Source organism: Falco biarmicus, chromosome 12, assembly GCF_023638135.1.
Source record: "Falco biarmicus isolate bFalBia1 chromosome 12, bFalBia1.pri, whole genome shotgun sequence".
Classification (NCBI taxonomy): Eukaryota; Metazoa; Chordata; class Aves; order Falconiformes; family Falconidae; genus Falco; species Falco biarmicus.
In genome coordinates this window covers 2484442-2512046 of record NC_079299.1, presented here as the reverse complement: position 1 = coordinate 2512046, position 27605 = coordinate 2484442, and the positions used below count along the sequence as shown (strand labels likewise).

Here is a 27605-nt window from a genome sequence, read left to right as displayed (position 1 = left end):
TTCTTGGTCACTACATAAATATAATGTGAAAGCACCTGTTCTGAGTAAAACAATACCGCATACTGCTGCTTTACTACTATTTTTTTCACATGCTCTAGACTGGCCATATGGTTAAGTTTGTTTGGTAATTTCCTCAGGAATGGCTACTCATTCAAATGGCCAGTTTGAAGGTCTTACCCCTTGGAGAGCTCTTGTGCTGCATTTCCAGCAATCTCTTACAGAAGAATGAATCCTATTTTGCTGCCTTGAAGGGCACACCTGAGTGGTAGATTTCCTTCATTTTCTTTGACTTCTATATTGACCTTTAATCAATGACCTTAAAATACTTCCCTCATTTTGCCACTCTGGTGTATCTCCATAACAAGAAGCAGATAATACTTCCTTTATTTCATGGAACTGCTTGTACCAGTTTTTACCTTTTCATAGCACAAACATATCATATTCTTTGAGAAATGCTCCACAAAGTAAATTTCTTGTTTCAATTTCACATATATACTGTAAGAATTCCCCTTTGAATGTTCTTTATTATGTGTGATTTGTAATTCTTTCATTTAAAATTTTACTTTTGAAAACATTCTTTCTCTTTAAAGGAAACATAAATCCTTAGCTTGAGAAGTATGTTTTTTGCAGACAATTGTAATGGAACTGCCACAGCAAGGTGTGTATCTGCTAGGGTATTAAAAAAGTATTGTTAATAATGTAATGGAGTCTTGTAGAATTTCTTCATTCAAACAAAAATTTTCTGGCTTGTCAAAAGAAGTGCAGGAAAATAATGTTCCTTCAAGGAGCCAAATCAACAAGGTCTTTGTGGAAACAAACTGAAAAAACTTAGATCTGATCTCTAGATCTGAGTGGGATACTGAAGAACATAAAATATGTGTCTACATTCCCTCAGCAAACTAGGTAATTTCTATTTGATCTCTTTTTCTTTCACATGCATGTACCAGAAGGAATAATACAAATGCAAAGAACAGCCTTCAAGCATTTGAGAACGAGGGGCAAACCCTATGACAAATTGTTTTTTGTCATTATTTGGCCCAAAAGAGAACTCTCATGCATCAGAGCAGGTGAAACCATACCACCAATTCCACAGACAAATCATGCTAATAGCAAAATTCTCCTGGATTTAATTGCAATGAAAATGTTGTACTAAAAATGTATTTAGTACAGAACCCGCTAACCCATTAATTCTTACATTTTGAATGCACTGCAAATACAGTATATACCACAAGCTAGAAGTCCATCAGGCTTACTTCAGGCACAGAGAGAATGTGACCATTCAAAAGGACTTAGAAAAAAAAAATAAAAAAAATCTCTCCCTGAGCATACTTAGAAAGTTTTGACAGTCATGCTGTTTAAGTCAGGTAGGTCATGAAAGATTTTTATATAATATAATTTCTAAAAATACAATAAAATGATATTTCACCCAGGAATAACCTAATCCTCCTTAACATCTTTGCATAGGGATTAGAGCAAATAAAACCAAACCTGTTAGTATTTTTATGAGAGAAAGTAGTTCCAGGCAGAAATTAGATATGACACTCACATCCACTGACATTTAAACATGACTGAATTTAAAAAGTCAGATTCAGTCCCCAAATATAAGAAATATAGGGCAGACGTATCTGAAGGTTAACACATTATTATCAATTAATGGATAAGTATAAAACCTTTAGGAGTTTATTCTATCTCAGGTTGGTCCCTGCATGAAATTGTATCATGTAATTTATTACCCAGTGGAACTGAGCAGAGGACACAGAGTTTGTGCCAAGATAAACTAATCAGTGATTTACACATTTCATTGCTGACGTGTGTGATTTAAACATCACTCACCAATTTGGTATTACTCTTAAAGAAATTTACAAAATCTCTTGATTAGAATTTAAAATCCCAAACCTAATGACCATTTTGTTCTCTTTTTGACAGCTTGAAATCTACATATATTCTGAGGGCTTTTAAAGGAGGTAAAGAAGTCCAAAATAAACATATCCTCTTGTCTCTTTCACTGCCATGTTTTACTCAAATATCCCCAAATTTCCGTGGATGAATAGTGTCTGCTAAAAACTGTTCCCTGACCAGGGCACAGAAATAACTTGATGCATTCCCCCAAACTCCAGACATTTTCTTTGTAAGCAAGCAATTTCAGTAGAATAAAAATGCAAGTTCCGCTTTTTTTTTCCCAAAAGAAAAAAAAAAAAGTGCTATTTTAACATTTGCTGAAATAGAATTGCACTACAGTTTACCTTGCAAAATAGATTAAATAGAGACGAAAAATTACTTTCATATGTTCTCCCCCAAAGGAAGTATATGTTTTATACTTTTCTAAGGAAACCGAACCTGTAGCCTTTTGTCCAAGACCATTACTGAAAATACCTGATCTTGTTGTACTTTGAAGTACTTACAAGGGGAGCAACAGATTTTTGTCACATAAAAATCATCTTAGGGATTAAAAAATTACAATATCTGGATTTCTGAAATATAACATTTTGAGAGGGATTAGCAGATGTTTCAAAATAAGAGTAATTTATTTGTTGTGCAGGAACGGTGTATCAGATACAAGATAAACTATTTCATTAAATATGTATGCTACCCCCAGTGACCCCACCATGGCAGCACAGGCAGCTATGAAAAGGAAAGACGAAGCGAGTGCGATGCACACTTAACGTATAGTCTGGCAATGGACCATAGAAGAGATGGTATCTCATTTTTTAATATATTCTGCTATAGTTTAGCAATATTAGGCAGTACCTATGTAGAGTGTCAGATTAATTCTTGGCGCTGGTGTGGTAACCAAAAGCACAAAAGAAAGTTTGTCAGCAAATTCCTATAGACATCATGAGAAGTAAGTACAGTCTGTGCTTTGGAAAAAAATATCTGCCTCCATTTACTCTGCACCTAAGAAAGCTCATAAAATCTTGTTATGTTTATGGCTATTTCCATTTAAAAATATGTTTGAGTACATGTGTAAATGATAATAAAGATTTACTTGTTCTGGAGGAGGGGTTAGAGTAATATTATGGTCTTCAAAGCTACAGACTCTGTATTTCCTCATTCCTTAGCAAAATTAAATTGTCAGAATAAAAAGATTTTGACGATAAAATAAACATTTTAGCATTGTTCTACTCGATAACATAGTATTTTAAACTCCAGTGATCTATTCAACATTTTAGAATAACTGGCCCATTTAGTATTGCTCTTTTTATATTTTCCATTAATGATTAAACATTTATTTTTCTGACAGACAGCTAATATTTAACTCCTTCTTCCTTTAATTAGGAGTTTACATGTTCAATACATTTGCTCACAGATTTAAAGGTCTGCATTCTCCATGCTCCCTTCTGCTACCATAGACTTGCATAGACATTTTATTTAGCCAAAGCGCTTCACTCTCCCAAACCCCCCTTGTCATTCTACTTAAAACTGAGTGGAGATTGAGAACATTGGGTCAGCAACGTGGATTGCTCATCCTGGGATTTTTTTCTGTGTTGTTGGACAGAGCTTGTATCTAATCTACTCTTTTCTTGTGATCCGATTTATTAGCCTTGCTTAGCTGTACAGTTGAGCTGAATGTATTATGCAGATGTAGCCATGAAAGCTAGCTAGCGTAACACTGGGCACGAGCATCCAGCATGTGGTGACATGTAATAATAACCCAGGAACTGGAATGCAGTCTGTGATTCCCTTTCACATATATTTAACGAGTTCTTTTTTCCTGTAGATTTTGCATTCTTCAGTAGGTTATCATCTTCTGTGACACGGGAGTCATACACTCTCTGTTTGGTCATTTTATCCACATGGTAAACCAAGTGTAGCTGGACTGTGTTCAGTTCAAGTTGTCTATTTTTAAATGATCATTTGGACATTTCCCAGTCTATCCATCCTTTTATATACAATACATATATCTATTGTTCAAAAAAAGGTGAATTACTTGTTAGTCTACTATGTAAAGATACCCTCATGAGACCTTCATGACATAAAACGTTACAGTTACAGTTGTTTAAGCTACATATAATTTAGGCCTTCATAACATTATTTCATCATATAAAGATCAGATTAAAATTAGCTCTACGTAAACTTTTTTTATAAATAGTTAGTAAAAGCAACATATTTGGATACATTTTCCATGAACAACAATAACTAACTTCCATGAAGGTGACAGCTCAAGAAGTTTGAGGTAGAACCAAACTCCTTGTTCCAAAAATCTCTGAAATCAGAAGGAATATTCCCTTGCTTTCAAAGGTTGCCCGAGGAGAATAATTTCACTGTTACATTGCTGAAAATCATATCTTCATTTCAATTCAAATGTAGATGAACAAATTCTATGCTTGTAGGCTAATTCCTAGCAGCAGAAGAACCAAAAGGCTAGAAACTCAGGAAACTGCTTTTCTCCTCTTTACTAGCTAATCAGTCTTCATTGTTCCAAACAGCCTTTACGTAACCAGGTATTAATGAAAATCACTGTTTCCTCCCTTACACCTTTTTGCAAGTACAAAGCTTTACATTCTATGACATTTTGTAAACAATTTCTGCTGGAAAGCTCTAAAATCCTTCATACAATAGCATCAGCAAGTACTATTAGAATGCAGTATGCCTAAGAAAATTTATCAGCTGAAATTTATCCCAATAAAATACAATCTTACATGTATTTTAGTAGGCTTTTCTTTCAAAAAAATATCTTTGCTTTTGCTTGCAAAGGAGATAAAATCATAAATCTTTGGATAGTACATTTGTTAAGAATACCTTTATAAATAAACACTGATTTAGTCAAGGATATATTAATCTTGTCAACAGATCTGGCTGCCATGTTATGTTATGAGAAATAAACCACAAAGCAGGTCCAAACAAGTTATTCCAAGGAAGAACATATGTTTATAAAAAACTATGTATGAGTACATCAGGAACTTTGTTGCTCTTACAGCAATCCGGAATACCCTAAATTACAAACATTTATTCATTACTTTTGCTCCAATGTTTGTATCTCAACTGCAGCTCAATATTGTATATAATATGTAATGTCTGAAACCATAAGTAAGATCCACTTCTCCTGTAGTAGGTATTGGTAGGAATTTAACAGAATATGCTCTGAAATTGCAGACATAACTAAACAAAACGGGACAGTAAGAAGACAGTGAATATTATTAACCTTATTTTATGGATGAAAAACTGTGAGGGAGATTAAATACTTCAGATACATAAAGAACTTGTAATAGAATTGTGAAAATAAAATAGCAATTCCAAATCCCATTTCCAGAACTTAATTACTTCTTATTCCTTCATCTCTCCTTTTTTTTTTTTCATTTTTTTTTGCTTCCAGATGTCTAACATTCATCTGATGTAATCATTTTATGAAAGATCTAGTTTTTAAGAAGAAATAGTATCTGGATCCAAAGATAAAAAAGAGTGGCTTCATAATAAGTTTTTCTTACCTATAGTAAATTCTGCAAAAAAGCAATGTCCAACTGCAAAACCCAAGAACCAAAGGTCACTATCACAATTAAAATTATTTTCTGGAGGAATCCAGCATTTCAGAGGCGAACTTGCAGCTGGCCATATATTAAGTATTGTACAGTTTTTACCAAGCAAAAAACTACAGTAAGAACATCCTGCAGTAAGAAGTGTAGGATGAAGCTCCTGGAGAGCCTGTTATGCACCCTTCAGAGAGAGTGGTCAGTGCACACCGCACTCAGCAACCAACACATTTTTGAAACATGGCCAAGCATGGTATCTCATAACATTTCAGATATTTTTATTACATCTCCTTCCGATATAATTTATTTGGTTACCAAAAGTTTGTTTCAACAATTTTTACCAGTCTCTTATCAACAGTTTCCAGGCTATATTTTGCATAAAGTCAGAGAAAACACCAAGTTATATTGAAATTTACCTGAAATACTGTATATAAATAAATTCAGGAACCTGTTTTGAAATGCAGCTAAAAGGAAATCAACTCTGAAAAATATTTTTAACAGCTATGAAAATTTCAGTACCAAGAGTTTTTCCAAGATTTGATTTAAAAGTGATGCTACTGACTCACAGAAAAAGGAGGACCAGTTCCCATGCTCAGCTGAAAAACTTCAGGATTTTTACTGACACAGTACAGTGCAGCTACTAGGCTTATTCAGAAACAATTTTTACCTTACTTATCTTTGGAAACAGACTGCTTTAAAACAGAAAAAATACGTTCCAAATGACTGAAAGTTTTCCTAGTATTCCAAATAGATTCCTTAAACAATTTTTCTGGCCTGAACACTGATAATCAATAATGCTTGCAGGAATCAATCACTGCTACATAAACAGATATTCAAAGAGATGTAAGCAGAGTCACATGCCCCTTTCTCTTGTACCCTTAGGCTACTGCATGTTCGCTATCAGAAAACTCCTTTTGATTTGCCCCTTCGGGTCAACTGGCTTAACTGCCCGAGGACCTGCTCTGCCCCAAAGATCTGGATTTAACAAAGACCTCCCCAGAAAATTAGTTCTCTTTACCCAAAGCACAGCAGCAGGACCAAGCTGCAGCACACATTCCCCATGCATATGGGGGCAGACCTGTTTCACTTGGAGCAGTCACTTCATTTGCTGTTTTACAAGTGAATGGCAATTCCTGACATAAAATCATAATTGCACCAATTTTAAAAATACTGAAAACTACCTATTTTTAATCTTACTAATATCTATCCCACAGATGGCACATTAACAATTGTAAAAAAAATATGCCTTTGCATAATAAGAGAAGTATTGCCTTTAAAAAAAACTTTTCTTTTTTTTTTTTCTATTTAGGGGCTTTATAAAGTTACATTTAGGACAAGCTGTTTTCCAGAATTTTATTAAATTCAGAAGAGTTTTTAGTCAGTTTATGAAATGCATGAATGTTGTAACTACTCACAAGGCTGATATTTTGAGAAGTCTGGGAAGTGAATGTAGCAGACTAAATGATGATCAAAGCATCGATACATTAAATTTTTGTTGATGTCCTGTGGTCCCATTACACTAGTAAACTTTTGCTTCACTCTTTGTATACTATCTTCTGTGTTTTAAGAGAGGGAAAAAAAGTTTGCAGAGGAGTATTGCTGAGCTAGGGACATATTTTAAATGACAGTAAAATCAGAGTGCATTAAATTATATTCCCTTCACTGCTTAGCGAAAAACAGCCTTTAGGGATGTTACACAGGACTTGGATTTCTGACTGGTACTATTTTCCTGCAGAATTTAAGCTTTCCTAAAGAAATAGCACTGTGATTTTTTACAGAAAATTCTACAAAGAGAGGGCAAAAGACACATACAAAATTAATTTGCATGCAGACATCTGAATTTAAACTCATTATTATTCATAAAAAGGCATTTCTAAAGATGAACCTAAAAAGATTGCATACTAGACACAACACATAATATGTAAAAACATGAATAGTCTTTAAACATTTAAATATAAATACTTTAACTGGCTGTCTAAGATTCTGCAGTTTAGCTTGTATCTGATTATGCTTAAAAGAAGACTTTTAATTTTATTTATTTATTTACTATTGAACTTTTTTCTTTTAAAAACTTTTCTGTTCATTCTAACACACAGTCCTATTTAAATCAGTGGGAGTAATAATGCTTCATATTCCTGAAAGTGTCACTAGTTAAATACCATGAGGTAATATACAGGATAATCATATGTTTGTAAATAGTCGTATTGTGTTATTACAAGAAGTATGGTTATCTCTGGTGTATTTCTATATACATTCATTTATATTGGGGATCAGAGGGATAAAATTATTCTAACATTCTATATAATACAGAAAAATAAAGATAGAATACAATTGTATTCTATACAACTAATCCAACCAAATATAGTAGGACCGTGTTTATATTAAGTGATCATAAAGAAATTTACTGGGAAGTCAGCTGTGACTTTACTCTGTCTTCACCTCCTGTCCTAATAGTTTTTTATTTGTATGCTTTATAGTCAAAACAGTACATAGTATAACATAGTGGATATAATACAAAACCTGGAAAGGAAAAGGGAAAATAAATATTTTTAATCTTTATAATTTTTTAATACACAAAAAACCAAAGAGCAGCTAGTTCTGTAAGTAGAAAAAGTAACAATACCTTAATGAGAAAAAAATAGAGGTATGTTCAGAGTTCCTGGGACATTAATAGATGTGGCTCTTATAAAGACAGAATTATCTTAAAAATATTGGCTGGTCAAGTCAAAGATTGACATTTCTGGCTCTTATGTACAGAATATTGTATTATGGCTATAGCCTTCCCCATTCTTCTACAGGAAGAGTTTAGGAAATATTTCAAAGCAAAGTTTTTTAATGGCAACATTGATGAAGCAGATGTGCAAATACACTGCTTATATTCTATTTTGAAAACTCAATTAATTCCTTGGAAAAATGGTTCTGAAATGTACTGAAAATTTTTTGTGTAAGTCTTTTTTTCTTTCTTTTTTCCTTAAAAAAACACACTTACTACAGAGGAAGATCATTTATAGTAATTAAAGAAAATAGGGAGTGAGCCAGTATAGCAAGTAAGTCTTTTTTCAGTCTTTAAAATATATATATATATATATATATATATTTGATTTAATTGCAAAAAAAAAAAATCTCAACGGAAACCCCAACATTTATGTTAGCAGTAGTATCTCCCCAAGGGAACTCTAAGCAAGTTTGATTTCCATTTGATACCCTTTGATTATAGTCTTATTTTAAAGCAGAAACATTACAAAAAAACATTTGGGCAGGAGGAACCTGACTTTCAGGGTTAAGCCTTTTTGCCAATCCTTTGAAAACTCACCAGAATCTGTTCCAAGTTACAAACTTTCTCAAAATTATGTTTGTACAGCGTTAGTGCAGATGTCTTGGGTTTTATCGGAAAACTCCTGAAAGATTGTTTTAGATTGTGGCTGCATATTTTAACTTCAGCCTCAGCAGGTCTTTCCTGTCCTTGGAAACTCTTGCCTGTGCAAGGTCTGGCTACCCAGGTGTGGATGAGGGAAATTGTCCGTCCATCAGCAGCTTCCTTGCTTCCTCATTAAAGTGCAGCAAACACAACGGCCGGGGCTGGGATGTCTGAGTGCGAGTAGAGCTTTAAAAACCCATTAAAAAAATTATCCACGCTGGCTGTCATACTACCTTAAAAGAATGTTCTTTAGGTTGCAAAGTCAAAAATAGCAGCTATGAGACATAAGGCTTCTTACATAACAGATTCATCCACTTTATTCATATACGTTATGATACAGCCTTTAATTACACAGTTTAATGCAATTGTCTCCAGAGCATCCTTTACTTGTTCTGTACACAGAAAAGGTCTATTCTTAGCCGTAAGTAACGACTGAGTAATGAAGAAAGCTGTTGTGCCAATGAGCAGCACACCTGCCCCTGCAATGCCAGAGCCCTTGCTCGAATGGGGTGGGCTGCGCCGCGTACCAAGGAGGGGTGAACGCTGCTTAAAGAAATACGTTCTATCCCCCCCCTCCTAAAAATCCCACGGGGTTTTGGTCAGGTTTTTAAAGCCAGGTGTTTTCTGGGGGGTCATTCCTTACACTGTTCAGGAAACTGGCATCTTCAGGGAGCATGCCTGGCTAGGTATCCCAGAATATGCAGTGCTGATCACTCAAAGCTGTAATCTGAGGTCAGTGCGAGCTGTGTTTTGAAGCTATAGGTGCTTATAGTATGCAGGGCTATATGTCAAGCACTCAGAAAAAATTGTGCAGCCAGTACTAGTGAATGTTTTTACCTGCAGTCTCTCTTGCCTCAGTCCTCCATGACTCGGGCAATCACAGCATCTGTCATCTTACATGAGTGCTGCGGTGTAATTTTGAATATTTGCATAGCAGCTCACACACTGTAGTTATGAAAAACTCCTAAAAACCCAGGGAAAAATTAGTAATTTCTCCCCAGAGCTGCTTTGAATACGGACAATAAATAAGGCTCAGGGATACAAACTGAACAGCGAGGAGAAAACAAAACACTGAAGAATTTATTATCCAGACTACACATTGAATGAGGCAGAAAGCTCAAGGAAAAAGCTGTATATGATCATGTGATTAAAGACTATTTCATAATGGATACCCAGAAATGGATTAAATGAAAATTGTACTCTATCTTTTGTCCTGACAGTTCCTAACTTGTACGCACATGTTTTATTTTATGAACCTAGTAATATTCTCAGAGCACAGATTTTGAGTGCAGTATTTTCACACATGTTGGACTGACACCTATGACTTCAGTAGATTAGAGAAGCAGCAAACTGGCCATACTAGCTATGTTTTAAAAAGCTGTGCACTAAGTGGGTATCTAAGAACAACAAAAGGAGTGTGATGATCAATTCAAACATGCAGATGAAAAAAAATACATGACAGCCTATTTTCAAACAGCAAGTATTTTAATACAGGATAGGTCACCTCGGCAATGGGGGTGGGAAGTGGGGTTAAAATATGAAAAAAACCCAACCATTAATTCATAATTTTGTATGGGAAAATTATGTTGCCAGTTCTTATTAAACCTGTAAACAAATATACAGAAATTAAAGAGCACAATAAGTAATTATTGTTGCTGTATAGGTGTGGGAATCAAGCAAGCCAAGCTTCTCACCAGTCATCTTTGTGCTGGCAAAATGTTTCTATGCATCTGAACAACAAAGGAAACTTCCATAAAGATTACAAAGTAATATTACATAGTATTGGCAAGATTAGGCTTGTTTGTTTCTTGATGTGTTGGGGTGTTTAATATTAATACACTTGGAAGATTTATTATTTTTTTTCTAACCAGAGGACCTGATTCTGATCTTACTCTTATTTTACAATGGCTTAATGTATCAGCTTCAAGAGGCATCAATCCTGATTTACACAGACATGAAAGGAGTACCAGGACAAATTATTTTACTCCATCAAATGACAGAGATTCTGCTGAGTGAGACAAATGTACAAAAGCAAAATATTTTAGAAATATTGTCAGAAAATAATATATACGATTTCTAAAGAAGTTTTTTTCTTCCAATTCCATTAGTTAATTAATTTCCTTAGTACTTCTTTCTTCATTCTATAATGATTGAAAGCTTAAGTCACTGAGAGCTCAGACTAGGCAAGAACCAAGTTTCCAAGACACAATTATGTACTATTTTCAAATTTCTGATGAAGATAAGGAAGGGCAAAGCTGAGTAACATCAAAACCTGTACTCAGTTCACATTATACATTTAGTTTATGCAGGGTGTAGTAAGCCCATATTAAAGTACAACATCAAAATAACTAAATATCTGTAAGTTCTCAGAGGTGTGCTTTTTGAGTTAGGTCTACCTCTGCCACAATAATACAGCATCGCTAACTGCTTTTGGATTTGGTTGGTTTTTTTTTAATGTGAATACAATGGAGAGAGAAGTTCCACTCTTAAACACAAGCAACAGGAAAGACAAAAGCCACAACTCATTGAAGACAGCTTTGCTTCTGAATTCCTGTGATGCCATCAACTTAGACTGCTATTTCTCCACTTCCAATAGATACATTTCTGGTTTTTTAATAAGGGAGATATGGGAAGGAAATTTTATTCACTTGCATTACTGTGCATGCTTCCAAGGTTTCAGATTTACAAAATCCACCAGCATGACTCAAGTATCACAACTGGTAATATGTGACTGAATAGCAGAGATTTGTTTAATCAGTCCCCTTACAAACTTGAATTATGTAGGTAGTTATAACGTGCAAGAAAGACCCTACTCATTTAAAGACTCCAATAATACTTAAAACAATGGGATCCAGCAAAAGGCAAGAGAATAGAGAAAAGTTCTGAATAGTAACAAATTTTTCGAACATTAAAAGTGTGGCTGTCAGTGGATTAATAATTACAACAGGTCCAAACTTCTATTACATTAACTTTTTTCTGTCATTAGAACTTTGTGTTGCTAAAACCTGAATAAGGAAGCGTGAAAATATGTTTCTCGTAACTTCAAACCTGATGTATGATTTGTTTAAATTTTGAGTTTCAAAATCTGTAATGTGGAAAACAAAAATAAAACCCGCTGTACTGATCAAGTGCACAACTTATTGTAATGCCAGACTTGGCTGCTCAGAGGAAAAAGCACACATTCACGGCTGGGTGATTAACTTTCGTCCTAGCTGCTCCTCCAAATACTTTGGACCAAGAACACTGACAAACCCCCAGAAATTCCTGGAAACTACCACAGCTGATATAGTATTCATGGAAGGCTAACGTAGATTTGGGTCAACAAGGAAATATATTCAAATAATTTTCTTTGTGGTGAACTAGTGGGAAAATGCCGATGTTTTCCTCATAACACTTAAGTCAGAATGTTCTGTGTAAGAATATGAAATCTGTCTTCAGAATTCTTCAGCAAATATTTAACCAAACCAGACAAATCTTTTGTATAATGTTGAATGACAGTCCACAATTTATTTCTGAAAAGTCTGTATGTTCTAAAAAACCCCACCATGTTCTTTGCAATGGAATAATATTACAGAAATTATTTTCCTGCAGTAAATATCACACAAAACAAACTTCACCGAGAATCAGGACCTGGGAAGTTCAGCAACGTTCATCTGAGAAGGATGTAGCAGGAGGGCATTAATCAGTTCCTAGAAAATCTATTTACAAACCCTTCTTATATCACCCCATGATGTCTCAAAATTTAGGTGACATACAGCTATTGGCTTAAAACTTCCATTTTCACCCATCTCTCTCTCCTCTGATGAGGAAAAATGGGAAGAAAGGCAAACTCTAAATAAGCAAAACTAGTAATCTCTCGGTCAGCACTAATATTCCTGGAAACTTCCTAAAGAAATCCCACTGCTTTCCTAGGGGATGATGTCATGTGAAGCATCTGTCAACCCCATTACAGATACTCAGATACTCACCTGAAACTCATTGTGCTTAGACATAGCAGTGTGTGCAGTCTGGAAAGAAGATGCAGGGTCTCACTAGCCTCTCCGCCTCTTGTCCCTGGGCCTCCCAGATTTTATAAATGTAAAAGGCAAAAATGGTTTTACAAATGTAAAATGCAAGCCTATTGCTGCATAACAATCAGCAGAATCCAAACTCATTTAGATCGCTTTTATCACTCCTGTATGATCAGAGCAGGAAAGATAACGTCTTTCCTAAGCGGGCTGTAGAGCACTGTATTTTTTTACTAGCATTAGGGCCCAGTTCTCATATTTTTATTAAAAATTAATATTATCTTTGCATCACAAGACCGTAATTCATCCTAACGCTATTCATCATGGTTGTCCCCTAAACACCCATTGTACAAATGCAGATATCTGTGTGTGACCATTTTTGTTGTCACCTTTAGGAAAAAAGAATAGTCAGGATAAGCTTCTAAAGAAAATTACAATATTGAGATACAGATCTTCACCCCATGTCTACTCACTAATTCTGTGATTTTCTATACACTTCTTAAAAAGAAAGTACATATGTTTTATAATATATACATGTAATCTTTTTCAAGGAGTCTTTTCTTAATGGAAATACCTCCTTTGACAAAAGTGTCGTTTTCTAAATCTTTTGTTACAGCCAAAAAGCATTGAAGAGAAAGAAGATCAACATGAAGGTCATTCTGTATCAAAAATTAAGATGTAATTCTGCAACTTTGGAACTGTGACGTACATCTCCAATTGCATAGTGTAATGTCAGTGACCTCCGTAAGGGCTGTACACATCTCTTAATCACAAAGAAGACATCACTGTGGGAAGAATCAGTTTACTTTCTCTGCCTTTAAACAACACAAAGCCCTTTCTCTAGATAAAATCACCAAAAAGTAAAACCTTTTCATGGCAAGACCTCGTGCGCTGTGCCACAGACTAAAAGCCACCTGCAACTTGCACACCTACACAGCACTGTTGGTACATAACACTTACAAAGGCAAAACACACCGTTCCACAGTTTGTAGTGGCAGCAACCGCAGAAGTGATTCTAGTGAACACTAGAATCTGCTTTTTTAGTAAAACAGTTTTTTCCAAAATTACAGAGTCCCTTAAATGTAAAACAAAATCAGTCGTAGAATTTACTCTTACAGCATGGTTCATAAGCATGTATTAAGTCAATGAATAACTATAATGACGATGATGATGGTAATAAATATCCAAATTTATGAAAAGTATTTTCTCTATAGATATTCCCAGATGAATACTACAGTCAGAATCAGCAGGTTATTTAATTTGCCCCAGATCTTCTCTGTTTTCATATTCCCACTTGAATAGTAAGTTCAGAATCAGCAGGTTTGCCCTAATTCTAAACTCGAATCAATAGGAGTCCAAATTGATTCCAATGGAAAATGAAAACAGAATCCATTTTTTTCAGCTATCGATAGGGTGCTAAGTTTACTATTTATTAGGACCTAGCTAAATAGTTCCAGGTTCATAAACATAAACTCCATAGAATTAAAGAAATCTAAAATCCTATCATACAATCCTTTTCTTACAGATTGCTGCCAGCATACCTGTCTCTTATTTCTTTACAAGCTCAAACAAGGCAAGACTGAGGCCACCTCCTGCTTTCACCCCAAATTTCTCATTGAAAAGGAAAGAGAATGAAACTTTTCAAAAATTATATGATCATTGACTGGGAGCCAGAGCACTATCCTCAGATGTTAACTCTTAGATACTTTTACAGAAGCAAGGATGACTTTTGTACAAGTGTTATAACATTGCAAAGGATAAGAACTGTTATGACCATCAGAAGAGCTGAATTGTCAAGGGAAAAGTGGTTGGCAGTTGACAAGCTACATCATTTCCAATACCCAGTCACACTTATGGAAAGCATGTAATGACAGACCAGTTGTGCACAAGAAAAAACACATTATTCTGAACACTTCATTATGGATAGATAGGCAGCGGGAATGGTGGCAACTTCAAGGCCAGCTGGTAAGTACCAGTTCTGTAGACTAAAGAGGTTGCACTACAGTACAAGGAGCTTCAAGTCTTGACTTCCCCTACTAGATCCCTAATAGGAAATCTGATCTTTCAGGTACCTGATGGCCTGGAAGAAAACCCTACCAAAAATTCTGTATGGACTGTCATTAGTTTAACTTTACACATGCAGGAGTGGAGTGAACTGGCTAGAGTCACTAAAAAAACCCAATGTCATCTCAAAATCATGTGGGTTTTCCTACTTTGTTCATTAGTTACTACAGGTATTTTGTGCATTGAAGTGCTCATTGACTCTACTGAGTAGACCAAGAATCGAGAGAACAGCTAGACAGTAGCTTGAACCCACCACATACAACTGCTTTTTAGTTTGGCAGAAGAGAACCTGAGCGGAATGATTGAGTTCTGTGTATATGACAATATGATCCAGGCTGGTGAAGTGCTTCTGGTACTCTCAGATACCATCACCACAGTACAGAAGGAGAAAGTGTCATTGGAAAAAGTGCATATCTTTGTGGGAAAGAGCTAAATTATTTTGTAAAAGATTAAAATATGATCCCTGGTCAGCATAGAACTAAATAAAGGCATTGAGGTATTACGTACCCTGTCTTTGCTAGTCAATTCTATATATAACAACACAGTTAGAGGTATGTTTGGTACATTCCACCAAATCATTCCCTGAAAGAAGTATCGTTTGGTGTTTACAATTTACTGCTTGGGTACAACATGGTACGCAACACCTCAGAATGCCCTCCAGTATTCTGTAAAATCATGTGTTTATGAAATTATACAATGTTCCACTACAGCACAATAAACTAGACAAAGTATTTTTTCAGAAGCTGCTATGGCTTCATGCTTTCTGAAAGGAGAGAAAACAGCATATTAATTTCAACAAGAGAGATGGATGAAACTTTTTGTTTTAAATTTCCAACCAGTTTTGATATGTTTATTAAAAGAAGCATAAAACCTCAAAGCTGCATATGTTATCGTTAAGCCTCTACATAAAGCTCTTTCTATCAGGTACTACAGATGGTTTTACTCGCCATACTGTTTTCCCATTCCTATCCATCAGCTGGGTAATGATGATGGGATAAAATTGTAGGTTCTGTAATTCAGATGTTTTCCCACAACTGCTTGGCTAGTATCTACTGTTAAGACTCCTAGGGAGCCAACCTGCAGCTGAGACAAAAGATCGAGTATATTTGGACCAAAATGCCTGGAAGTCTTGAAGTGCAATTACATTAAAATATAGACAATTTTATTATATCATTTTGAAATACTGAATTAATATGACCAATCTGACAAGGTCTTATGCTGCTAGATGTAAATTTTTCTAGCACGTTAGCATTCCGTAGTTTGCAATATAGCCTTAAAGTTAACGTGGACCCTGCATGTCAGCTAGGTACAAAGGGAAGCAATAATCTCACTATATAAAATATTATTGATCTGGGGTACTAAGATGTATGCTATGTGCGTAACTGATCTTTTGGAAGTTTTTCAATACCAGCATTTTGAAAGGATTAGCAATACTCAACAAGTAGTCTTCTTAGAAGATAACATAAAACAGACTGCCAATTCCTAATTACCAGTGACACGGTATTTAAATTGCTGTGATTTTACATGAGGCAGATATTGAAATCAATATCCTACAATGCTGAATCCTGGCAAACAAAATAATATATCAAATTGCATTAGGAAACTGATGCAAAATTCTGCTTTAAACTGACATAAGGATTCTGTTTTCATGCGACTAAATGCAAGGGCCACAGATTTAACACTTTAGAAAGACTTTGGGATTATTTTACTATCTGTCCTCAAGATTCTACCCTGAAAACAAAGTCACTGTTTAAAAATACAAAATTTAGTGTTAAAATAATCAAATCATCGCTAAACGCAACGGAACCTTAACATAATTTCCCATGGATTTCTAGCCCTTCTCCTAAATCAACATCACCCCAGTGGCCATTGGCACTGGCAAGAAATTCAGCATGCAGAAGAAATACAGATCACGTACTAGAAACGCCTGTTGTAGATAAAGATTCTGAAGTGCAAATCAAAATGAAAGTTTTGCTCACAGTATTTACTAGCCCAACGTATATTTAGCTAACTGTTCAAGAAGGATAAAGACTGTGGTGGCTACTCTGTTGAGATTGACTTTAGGCAATGAATTCAACAGCATCTCTTTGAACTCAAACACATATCTTGCAAGAGATAATTAATGCCAAAATATGTTTATATGTTTTATTTAAGGCATAAGAGAATTAAATGAATTAAAACATGAAAAAAAATAAAAAGATATAAATATTGGATGACTTTTTAAAAAAAGTTAACATGGAGAAGCAAATGCACACAACAAAGATTGATGTAATATATTCAGAACCCAAACAAACAAGTCTAAATGCTGGCTAGCCTGAGACATCTGGAATTCTCTTCCTTAAAAATCACTTTCACAGTTCAAACCATAGCTGGCATCAAACTTCTGAATATCTGACAAGGAAAAATATCTCTTACAATGAACAGCTGCATGAACAGTCCTCATTTTTCTCACAAAACAGAAACTCAGTGGAACAGTTAAAATAAAATATGTTCTAAACGGGAATACTCTGAATTCATAGAGTAATCGTCTCCATAACATATGAATATTGAGGCAGGTAGGCAAGATATATTTTAAAAAGATAAATTATCCTGTATGCAGTTTTTTTCAAGAAGTTTCAGATACAGAAAAGCAGAAGAGCATGGAGTGACAAGAAGCTAGGGTTAGTGAGAAAATTCTCCCAGATCAAAGTGTGCTATGTGGGTTTTATTTCCTGCTTCAAATGTATCCACCTGCTTTCTCAGACAGGATACTAGACAAGGTTATTTTTATATAAATGAGGATGAAAGGAAATTTATACACATTTTTTTGTCTAAAGCCAGAGGCTCACTATTTGATTAATTTAATATTTAAAACGTGTGTGTGTGTGTGTGTGTGTGCGTGTGTGTGTGCTATTCCGAAGTTTGAACATAAGGAGTAAAATGAAAAGAGGAATATGGAGGCTCACTGATATGAATCATGTATTCTCCCCACCTTCTAGGACCCTGACTTAATTCACTGAAAATCCGATTTTAAAGATCAATCTTTTTAATTAACAGCTTTCCCTATCTCAGAATCAAGCCATACCAATTTGAGTCATTTCAGGGAATAATATAATTTTCACTGAACAGAAGATTGTGATGTATGTCAAAAATTCATCAGAAAACCGATATGACAATCAGGCTTTATTTTAATGCTAGTCTTATTTCTAACAAAATTTATCATAATTTTGTGTATTTACCTTCTGCTGAGTCACTATTACTATGTGAAATAATATTCCCTTGCATATATTCTCTTCTCAATAACATACCCTTTCTTCAGCACTAAATAGAGATTTTATTTTCTCTTTTAGAAGGCTCTTGTCCTCTACTCATAAGCACACGGACTCATTGACAACAGAACTGCTACAGATCACATTTATCAATACTCTGGACTGCACACCCTTGATACTCAAGCAAAATTCCAGTCCTTTTCCTGTGACTCATGCCAGAGCTCCCACTGACAAGAGTCTGAATCTTATTCGAGCAGAGGGCATGGCAGAAATATCAGATAGATCTGATTCTTTCCTAGCTTACACTGTTCTTAACGCTGGTGTAGTTCAGATAACACAAATGAAGCTACTCCTGATTTAGATGGGTAGAAGAACAGTTAAGCCTACTGGGGATAATGTATTACTAGGAGTTTTCCAAAACAAATAAGCTTGGCTAAACTTCATTCTTATAAGAAAATTTTACTTCAGGAAAAATTAATGAGATTTTCAAAGATGAAAATCTGAAAAGAAAACAAAAAAAATCCTATCAGATTTTTTTCTGAAAGTAACTTAAATTCTCTTAAAAATTGCATCCTCAGGCATGAAACTTTGACTCTAAATCAATTATTTCTAATCTCTCAAATGTGCAAGTCAGGACAGAAAATTTTGGAAAGGTTTTCTTTGTTGTTGTTGTTATTGATTCCTAAAGTCCTCATTATATTGTGGGACAAACTGTCATCTCACCAGATTGCAGAGATGCTGAGCGACACTAAATCCAAACAAACAACAACAAAAAATTATAAAAATAATCCAAGGAAAATAGAATTTAATGACAATCTTTTACCTTTAAAGAAAAGGTAGCATTGTAAATGTAACCGGACATGCAGTTACAATTTCAAGTAAAAATGGAAAGTTGGGCTTTTTTCCCCATTTAAACTATTTTCAGTCAAAAAACAAGAGAAAGAGTGAAAACTCAAAAGATCCCTCCAGATCATTGCAGTCTGAGATGATTCTCCATCCTTCAGCAATGGCAATCGCTTACTAAGGTTTGTGGGAAATTTACACATCCCGGGAACAAAAGATCAGAATACAACAGTGTAATTTCTAAGTTGGCTACAAAGAACAAAAAAACAGCCAGGGTTTCCTTCTTGGCAGACTTAATGGTTTTACTTGCCCTTTTGCCTTTTCTGTTCCTTTGCATATTAAATAATTAATAAAATAGTTGAACATCTTTCTTAGCAAATATGAGTAGCTACTAATCCCTTCATCAAAACCTGACTGATGGGAATTTCAGTTACTATCTTTTCTCAATCAACAGATATAAACTGTAGGACTAGTTCCATGTATATGGCTGTCAGTGGAAAAGTTGCCCCCTGTTTCAAATGAAATCAGAATCTGAATACTTTACTATCCTTCGTTAAGAGAGTACGCTAAAATTATAACTCTTTTTATTCTATATTTGTTCTATTATTCTATAAGGCTTCTCAGTGGTCAGTGGACACATGAGGGGAATCTTGATCCCACTGAGGTCAACTGTAAACCCACCAGTATTTACATGAAGCCAGCATTTCATCCTAAATTTTGGGGGTTCTAAATATTGTCATATTCTTATAAGCTCTATACATTTTAAATATATATAACATATATATGTATTTCAATAACATTCAATCTCAACATTAAAATATTCCTTAAAAATAGCTATTGAACTTATTATTACGTAAAGATTTTCTCTGTCTGATACTACGTGCAATTATATGAGTTTTTCCATATAAATATTACACGTTCAAAAGATCATCAAATAAATAAATTATGTTTTAATGTAAAGGGCATATAAATGTGTAATAATATATAAATTAACATTGTTGCTTTAACCAAGCTGCTGCATCTCATAATTTTCTCTTAGTTTACAACTCAAGGGCCTAACTCAAAGATGCTTAGACAACTCCACATTTTACATACACCTATATGTTATGTAGTACCACGTATTAAAAATTTGCATCCAAATATTAAACCCATTGATATGATCTTCTTAACATAAAAGATTTTTCATTTTACAGTTTCTGGGACTAGGTGCTATTGAAAGTACAACGCCTTATTTTGTGACACTATCATTTGCTCTTTACTTATTAAAAAATATTTTAAAATGCTAATAGGGTTTGAAATTTTTTACGAATGGCAGATGAGAGATAAACAGCTGATAAAGTAAACAGGATGCAGAATGACTGTAGCGTTTTGAGTATTGACAACTAAGGACAGAAGGTGTTACATAATAAAGCACAGTCACAAATGATGTTTTCTTTCTCATAATGAGTGAAATCTGATAGAAATGCTAAAGGCAAATTATTCAGCCATAAATGTCATGCAGCTACTCAGTGAAGATCTTCATTTGGCCTTGAAAATATCTTATTTATATTTACCTTTCATATTTTAAACCTAGGTCTTTGCTTTCCAATTTTGACATGAAAATTATATTTTCCTTCGATAACATTTGCTCTTATTTCACTCGTACACCTTTACGTCCTGTTCTAGGTACACAACATATGCAATTTCTATGCTTAAGGAGCTGCAAGCAATGGTACATTTACTAGCAAAACAATAATAATAATAATTAAAAAAAAGAAAAGACTCCTACATGCATCTGCAAAGTAAATGTTCACACTCCTTCCATTCGCCAAAAACAATGGGCACTGAATATGAATCTTATTTTACCCAGTGATTTATTTGTAGATGGGATTCAGGAAACTGCTGTTTTTCTAAGCTCCCTCTTCCTGGCTGCAACTGTTCAGTAATTTCGTGGTCTTGGAGTCCGTACTCCCCCCTTGCCCTTTTGCATTCTTCCTGTCTGACTGGCATGGTGAATTGCTAAACACATTGCAAAGCAGTATCGTTCACATTCGTGTAAAAACATAATCCTCTGTTTAATCCCACTCCTCCCCAGTAACAATTTAAGGAATTCACAAATAAATCACTGATTTTATTTCATTTCAACAACATAGCAGAGGCAAGTATCAAATACAAAGTGGACTCTGGGTCTCCCCTACCCCACAAAAATAAACCCAGTTCATCTTTGCACTTAACCCAGTAAAATTCTCCCCGGTGGCGCTTTCCCCACTCCCAGAATTGCCACCAGCTGCTTGTGACAAGTGTGCCCGTGTCCCCTCTGTCAACTCCAGCTGAGTGTGATGTCGGCCACCCCCTCCCACCTGGCTGGCAGCTGGGACCCAGGACCCAGGACAACCCCAAATCGCACCCTGCCTCTGGAAGACACCCAAATAGAGTCCTCCTCCTCTTCCTCCTCTCACCCAGCCTCACAGAGAACAGAAGAGTGATGGCACCATGGCTGGCCACAGAGACACGTGGAGGACAGGGAGGGGAAGGTGGGAACAGGGGAGCCAGGGATGCGGTGGGGAAAGAGGGGAGGGAGGGACATCCACTCATACAGATGAAACTCCATGCAGGCCTGGCCTCCTACCCGTCCCCTCCACAGAGCAATGGGGAGGGGGGCCATGGGGCGAGCTGAAATGGCACCTTACCTTCGCTGCAGTCCTTCCCCCGGAAGCCCGTTTGGGAGCAGTCACAGACGGCCTGGTCGTTGAGCACGGAGCAGACGCCCCCGTTGAGGCAGACGTCCTCCCTGGCACACAGGCGGCTCTGCTCATCGTCCAGCCTCACCTCCTGGCTCTCCACCGGCGACGCCTGCGTGTAGTTGACTCGGACATCCGTTATCCAGCCCTTGAAGGGCTCCCGGTCCTTGACAGAGGAGAGTGTCAGCTTTAGCGTCGCTGACCGCAGCTCTGGCGGGAGGCCTCCTAAGAAAAGCCCACTGAAGACAGTCATGTCCCGCCGCTTGGACTTCACCTCCACCCACTTGGCCTCGGCCCGGTCAATGATCAACGTCGTGTTCTTGAAGTGGCGGCGGATGACGACGGCGTGCCAGAGGTTGTCATTGACTGCCGTGTCGGAGAGCAGGGTGGCGGGCTCAGCGCAGAAGATGGAGAAGCTGAGCTGCAGCCGCCCGCCCTGGGTGAGGATGAGCTCCAGGAAGTCGCAGAAGCCCTCATCATCGAAGTAGAGCACCAGCCCGCTGGAGCTGCGCGTCTTCATGTTGAAGCTCATCTCGCTCTCACAGCAGGCATTCCACTTGGGGAAGCGGGTCCACTGGCCCTCCGCCCCCGGGAACTCCAGCCCGCTGCCCAGCTCAGCCCAGCAGCCCAACAGCAGGGCCAGCCAGAGCAGCAGGCAGCCCCCGCGCCGCACCAGCACCGCCCCCATCCTGCGCGGCCTGGGGCGGGGCGAGCGGGGCGGCAGGGCTGGCGGGGGGCGGCACTAGGGCCCCGGTGGCAGACAGGGTAAAATCTTGGTGGGCACTGGCTAGGCTGGGAGGTTCAGGCACGCTCACCCCCGCCCCGGGTGCGGGGGTCACGGCGGGGGACTCCCCGGGGCGGGGGGCTGCAGGCACTCTGTGGGGTGGGGTTGGGTGGGGGATGCGATCAGGGGCCACTGGAGGGGACCTGCGGTGCAGGGAAGGCGCCGTTGGGTCTCTTCACTGGTCAGCTGGGATTTGCAAAAGGTGTCCAGGGGCAGGTGAGTCAGCAGAAATTCTCCCCAAAGCCAACATTACCAAACCGGGAGAAAAACCAAGATCGGTGGCAAAACCCTCCTCCAAGCGGATCCACCAGCTCGGCAAGACTGTAGCAATATCCCGGCGTGTGCGCACCTCTTTTTACATCCTCTCCACCAGCTGTAGTTTCCCAGGAAGCCAATTACTGATCCCAGCGCTGCCTCCCTAGGACGGATCCTCTTGTCATATCACGGAGTGTCTGCCATGGTGCTGGAGCAGCGTCAGCAGACGACAGGACTCATCACTCGTGGTTTCCTGAGCTGCCTCAATCCCAATGGGGTTGAAACCCAGAAGCTGTCAAACAGCCGAGTGGCTACTTGACATGCAAAGCCTGACAGCTCCTCTTCTGTTTGCTTGCAAAAGGCCACGGCTCAGATCCAGGGGGGTGATTTTCCTCTATTGTTTTTGTTTCTAATCTGCAATGAATTGAAACAGAATAGTATGAAATGACGACTAATAACATGTAAATCATAAAGTTGATAAATAGCAGACATTTGTGATTAATTTTTCATTTCAGCTGCTGTTCAACATTAGAAAAATGAACTGCTGCTGTAATTTTGGAGTTACTGAGAAATCATAACAACTTGCAGCGCTATACCTAAATCTTAATGTTATATGCTTATACTAGATTACACTTTTATGGTATAATCTATACGTAAACTACTTACCTTTCCAAAACTTTCTAATATTTTAGCAGCATGTTTTATTATTACAAGGACGATGTTAAAAAGAAAAGGGGGTGTTTATTCTGCAATTTGTTTTGTTTATGGAAATAGCTGGCACTTGTGAAGCTATAGGGTCCTATTCATGCAGACGATGCTACCAAGCCCAGTTCTAGTTCTTTCTAATACAGCTCAAAACCATATAAAGTGGACAGAGCTCCCAGCAAGAACTGGCAGACTTCACTGTAGATGGCACACCTACTGGTTTATTTTCATGGGGTGAGGAAGAATTGCGATGGTTTCTTAGAAGGCTTTTTGAAAATTTCAAACCACATTTTTCTCTGTCCCCTGGTTTCTTTTGCAGCTGGTATTCTCTGTTAAGGCAGGGAAAATCCAACTCAAGCCAGCTCTGATGCTGACATTATTCACAATGCAGATCAGCTAATCCCAGGTGTTAGTCCTCTGAAATGGGTTGCAGTATTATTTTATGTATGTTTACTCAGCTGCCCTTATTTAAGAGGACAACTCCTCATTTTAAAAATAATACATATACCACAGTTCACTCTCTTCCTCTGAAGAGGTCTCTGCATTCAAAGCATTTCAGCAGAGAGGCTCCCCTCTCTGTTTTTTCTCCCCCAAGCCGCTATATCTTTTCTGGAAGGTGTGTATTAGCAGCTCTCTCCTGATGGAGGAGAGGATCTCCAACACCTCCCTCACCCACTGCTTCCCCTTCACCTTCCTCCCATTTCTTAGCTGGCAGCACTCCGGCAGGCAGAATATCGTGTCCAGAGCTTTTGCAGAGCCCCTTGCTGGGCTGGTGTGCGTGTTTGTGCGTGCGGAGAGGGGGCAGAGACGAGCCTGCCAGGGTGAAACCTGCTTTAAAACAGGCACACACCTCAGCTGCCTGCACCTGACACGTTCAGAGCTGCTAAGTCACCTCCTACTCTCTCTTTATATTTAATTTCATCCCTCTAAATGTCAACACATTTATTTTTATTATTTGTCACACGCGAGGTGGGCAAGAGCAGTGAAAGGCAGGCAAGGAGAACCCTCAAACTTGGTGGGCAGAGGCCAACCATGCCCAACCAGAACCGGGCAGTGCAGAGCCCCCAAGTTTCCCCCCCCTCCCCGCCCTCCCTGCCCCCCAGCAGCAGCCACCGCTCGCAATACCGCTACCAGCCGAGGGATTTCAGGCAGTTCCTCTGCAAAACGCGGTGCCCGGAGCCGCCGGCAGCCCCGCTCGCTAATTAGCACCGTTCTGGGGCCGGCGGTGGCTGCAGGCAGGGGCGACGCTCGCTTACGGCACCGCGCCGAGCCGCTCCGGCCTCAGCACCCTGGACAGCTCCGCCCTGCGCGGCCCGACGGGGCCCCCCGCTCCCCGCGCCCGCCGACCCCGCCGCTCCGGGCAGGGGGGTGTCCCGCAGCCTCCCCACCCCCCTGGGGTCGCACACGGGTGGGAGCCACCATATGCACGAGTGGGGAGCCCGTGTGGGTGCACCAAGGGGCGGGGAGGGGGTTTGCGGGCGGTAGCCGGGCCCCGCTGCGGCGGAGGGGATGGCGTGGCTGGGGAGCGGGATTTGGGGTGCGTGGGGGGCTGCGGAGGGCTGGGTGCGGGGTGGGGGGTGTGAGACACGGCGTGGGTTCCCGGAGGGTGGCGTGAGAAATGACTTGCAAGGAGCAGGTTGCGTGGAAGGGGAAGGCGAGAGGGGGGTCCGGGTGCGTGGAGGAGCGGGGGGGGGGGGGGGGGGGGGGGCGCTGCACGTCGGTATGTGGGGAAGGGGCGCGGGATAGCGCGTGGGTGTGCGTTCACGAGGGTTACTGGGTAGCTGGGACCGGGCCGGTCACTCGCGGGAAGCGGTGGGTGGGGAGGAAATGCGGGGAGGGGGGCGCGGGGGGGCGCAAGGTGCGCGGGGCGGGAGTCGCGGCTGCGTGAGCGCAGGGCGCAGGGGCGGGCGGGTGCCAGGAGGAGCCCGTGGTGTCTGTCGGGGGGTGGGGGGCGCAGGAGAGGAGGGAGGGAGGGAAGCCGGGCAAGGACGCGCGTGAGTGTGAGTGTGAGTGAGTGTGCGAGTGCGCGCCCGCCCTGCGTGCCAGAGCGATCCCTACAGGTGTCCGCGGAGAGCCGCCGAGCGGGGATCCCACCTCCCGAGGATCCCGAGATCCCATCGCGGGAGCATCCCTGCCCGCTGCCTGCCTCTGGCTGCGGCGCCTGCCTGCCCCTCTCGCTCACACACACGCAGCAGCGGCATGGGGGAGAAGGAGAAAGGCAAAAGAAAACGGGGGGGGGGGGGGGGGGGGGGGGGGAATAGAGAGGGGGAGAGGAAGGGGGATAAAAAGGGGAAAAAAGGAAACAGAAAAAGAAACAGAGAGGGAAAGACTGAAAAAGAAAGGAGAAAGACCCCAGGACAAAAACCCCTAAACAATTGCTTATTTATTACTGCCGATATAATTCACACACTGTCAATAAACAGCACAGTCTTGTCTAGTCATTTCCAAAGCAGAGGGACACTTCCATTCTCAGAAGAGGACAATTTATTAACATATATCTCTCCAATGGGCTCTTAGGTACCAGACATCCCTCCCAGCAACGTATATATGTATACACATGTATGTAGCGAGAAATATACACAAACCAACACAAATGCAGCTATTGCATTCAGCGCCTCGCCGGTGAATTAATATGCTTCTCCCACCCCTCTACAACCATCTTTTTTTCTTCGAAAATTATGATTTAGTCACAGGTGCCCCGATTGAGCCTTTTTAAATTAGAAAAAGGGAGAGAGAGACACCCATAGGTCAATAAATCCTTAATAAATGCCAGGTCTGTTGGCATGCACAATCCTTGGCAGAATCCTTATCGGATGAAATACACAGCATTGTCTCTGGGCGCGGGGAAGACCAGAGAGTTCACAAATTACCGGATGAAATAAAAGGATCTGAAAAACAACCTTGCTGCAGCCAGAGGAAGAAGCGCTCTAATTCAAAAGCAGACTTAACAGCATCATTAATCTTTTCCTTTCATTTCTACGTAATTTCTAGAATCAAATTCTTTCCTAAGCGGCTGAAATGATCGATTTTGCTACCCTCCCAGCCTACAGATGTATTTATTTTAATAGGCTTATTGATATCATTTCTACCTCTTCCAAAACGCATACCATCAGCAGGAACCCGAACAGTTTGAAACACGTACCGAGGAAGCCGGATGCCCTCTTTCTTCTGCCTCACAATAGAAAATGTCCCGAATTACCAGCGCACCCCCCGCGCAGACCCCTCGCCTCCTCCACCCCGTCGCCGATAAATAACAGTAATATTGCGATAGTCATCCCCACCGCCGCCCCGGCTTCGCGTTCCACCCAGGCACCTCACGCCAGGGAAAACATGCAGCAGATCGATCTTATTCCTTAAGTCTCACAGACCCCCTCTCCCCTCCTCCTCCTCCTCCTCCTCCCGCCTTAGCAAGGGATAATAAATTACCGCATCCAACCTTTAACTTCTCCCTCCGCTCCACCATCTCCTCTCTTCGCCATCTACCTCTCCACAACGCCGCACGCAAACCCACCAGCCTCTCGCTGCTCCTCCTCCTCCTCCTCCTCCTCCTCCTCCTCCACCTCCTCCTCCGCCGCCGCCGCCGCCACCGGCTCCCCCGCGGCAAAGCGGGGCTCGTCCTCCGCGGCTGCGCTCCGCCCGCGCTGCGGACGCGCCTTACCTGCGCGGGGGCCGCGGCCGGGCCGGGGCCGGCACCGGGGCTGGGGCTGCCTCTGCCGCTGCCGGCGGAGCGGGCGCTGCTGCGGGTGCGCGGCAGCAGCGGCGGCGGCAGCGGGCGGGGGCGGCCGCCGGGAGCGGGGGGGGGCGGTGCCGCTGCGTGACGCCGCCGCGCCCGTCTGCCCGCCGGGGGCGGCGCCGCGATCGCTGCAGCCCCCGCCCCGCCCCGGCTCCCGGGGGACGCGCCGGGGGCGGTGGGGGGCCCGGGGGTCCCCGAGGTGGGGACACACACGCGGGCACACCCCGGGGCGCTGGCTGCGCTGGGCTGGGGGGCCGGTGCCGCCGGACGGCGGGGGCGCGGCTGCGGGGGAGGAACCCCGCGGGGGCTCGCAGCACCGCTGCCAGCGCCCCCCCAAACTCCTCCTGCCTTGCTTCACTT

General features: G+C 40.3%; 1 protein-coding gene across 20 annotated transcripts in view; it reads right to left on the bottom strand.

The window, feature by feature from the left end:
* Window positions 1-27304, bottom strand: part of NRXN1 (neurexin 1) — a 730473-nt gene extending 703169 nt beyond the window's left edge. For 6 of the 20 annotated variants that reach the window (XM_056356937.1, XM_056356947.1, XM_056356948.1 and 3 more), the window contains exons 1-2: window positions 26939-26982; window positions 21718-23221 (exon numbers count right to left, since the gene is read on the bottom strand). In XM_056356937.1, the coding sequence (XP_056212912.1) occupies window positions 21718-22456 (739 nt within the window). In that variant the 5' untranslated portion in view covers window positions 22457-23221; window positions 26939-26982. Of the gene's footprint in view, window positions 1-21717; window positions 23222-26938; window positions 27035-27170 lie in introns of those variants that run through there. The other 14 variants (XM_056356932.1, XM_056356935.1, XM_056356944.1 and 11 more) reach the window with 5 other exon arrangements.
* Between the last annotated feature and the right edge of the window lie 301 nt (window positions 27305-27605).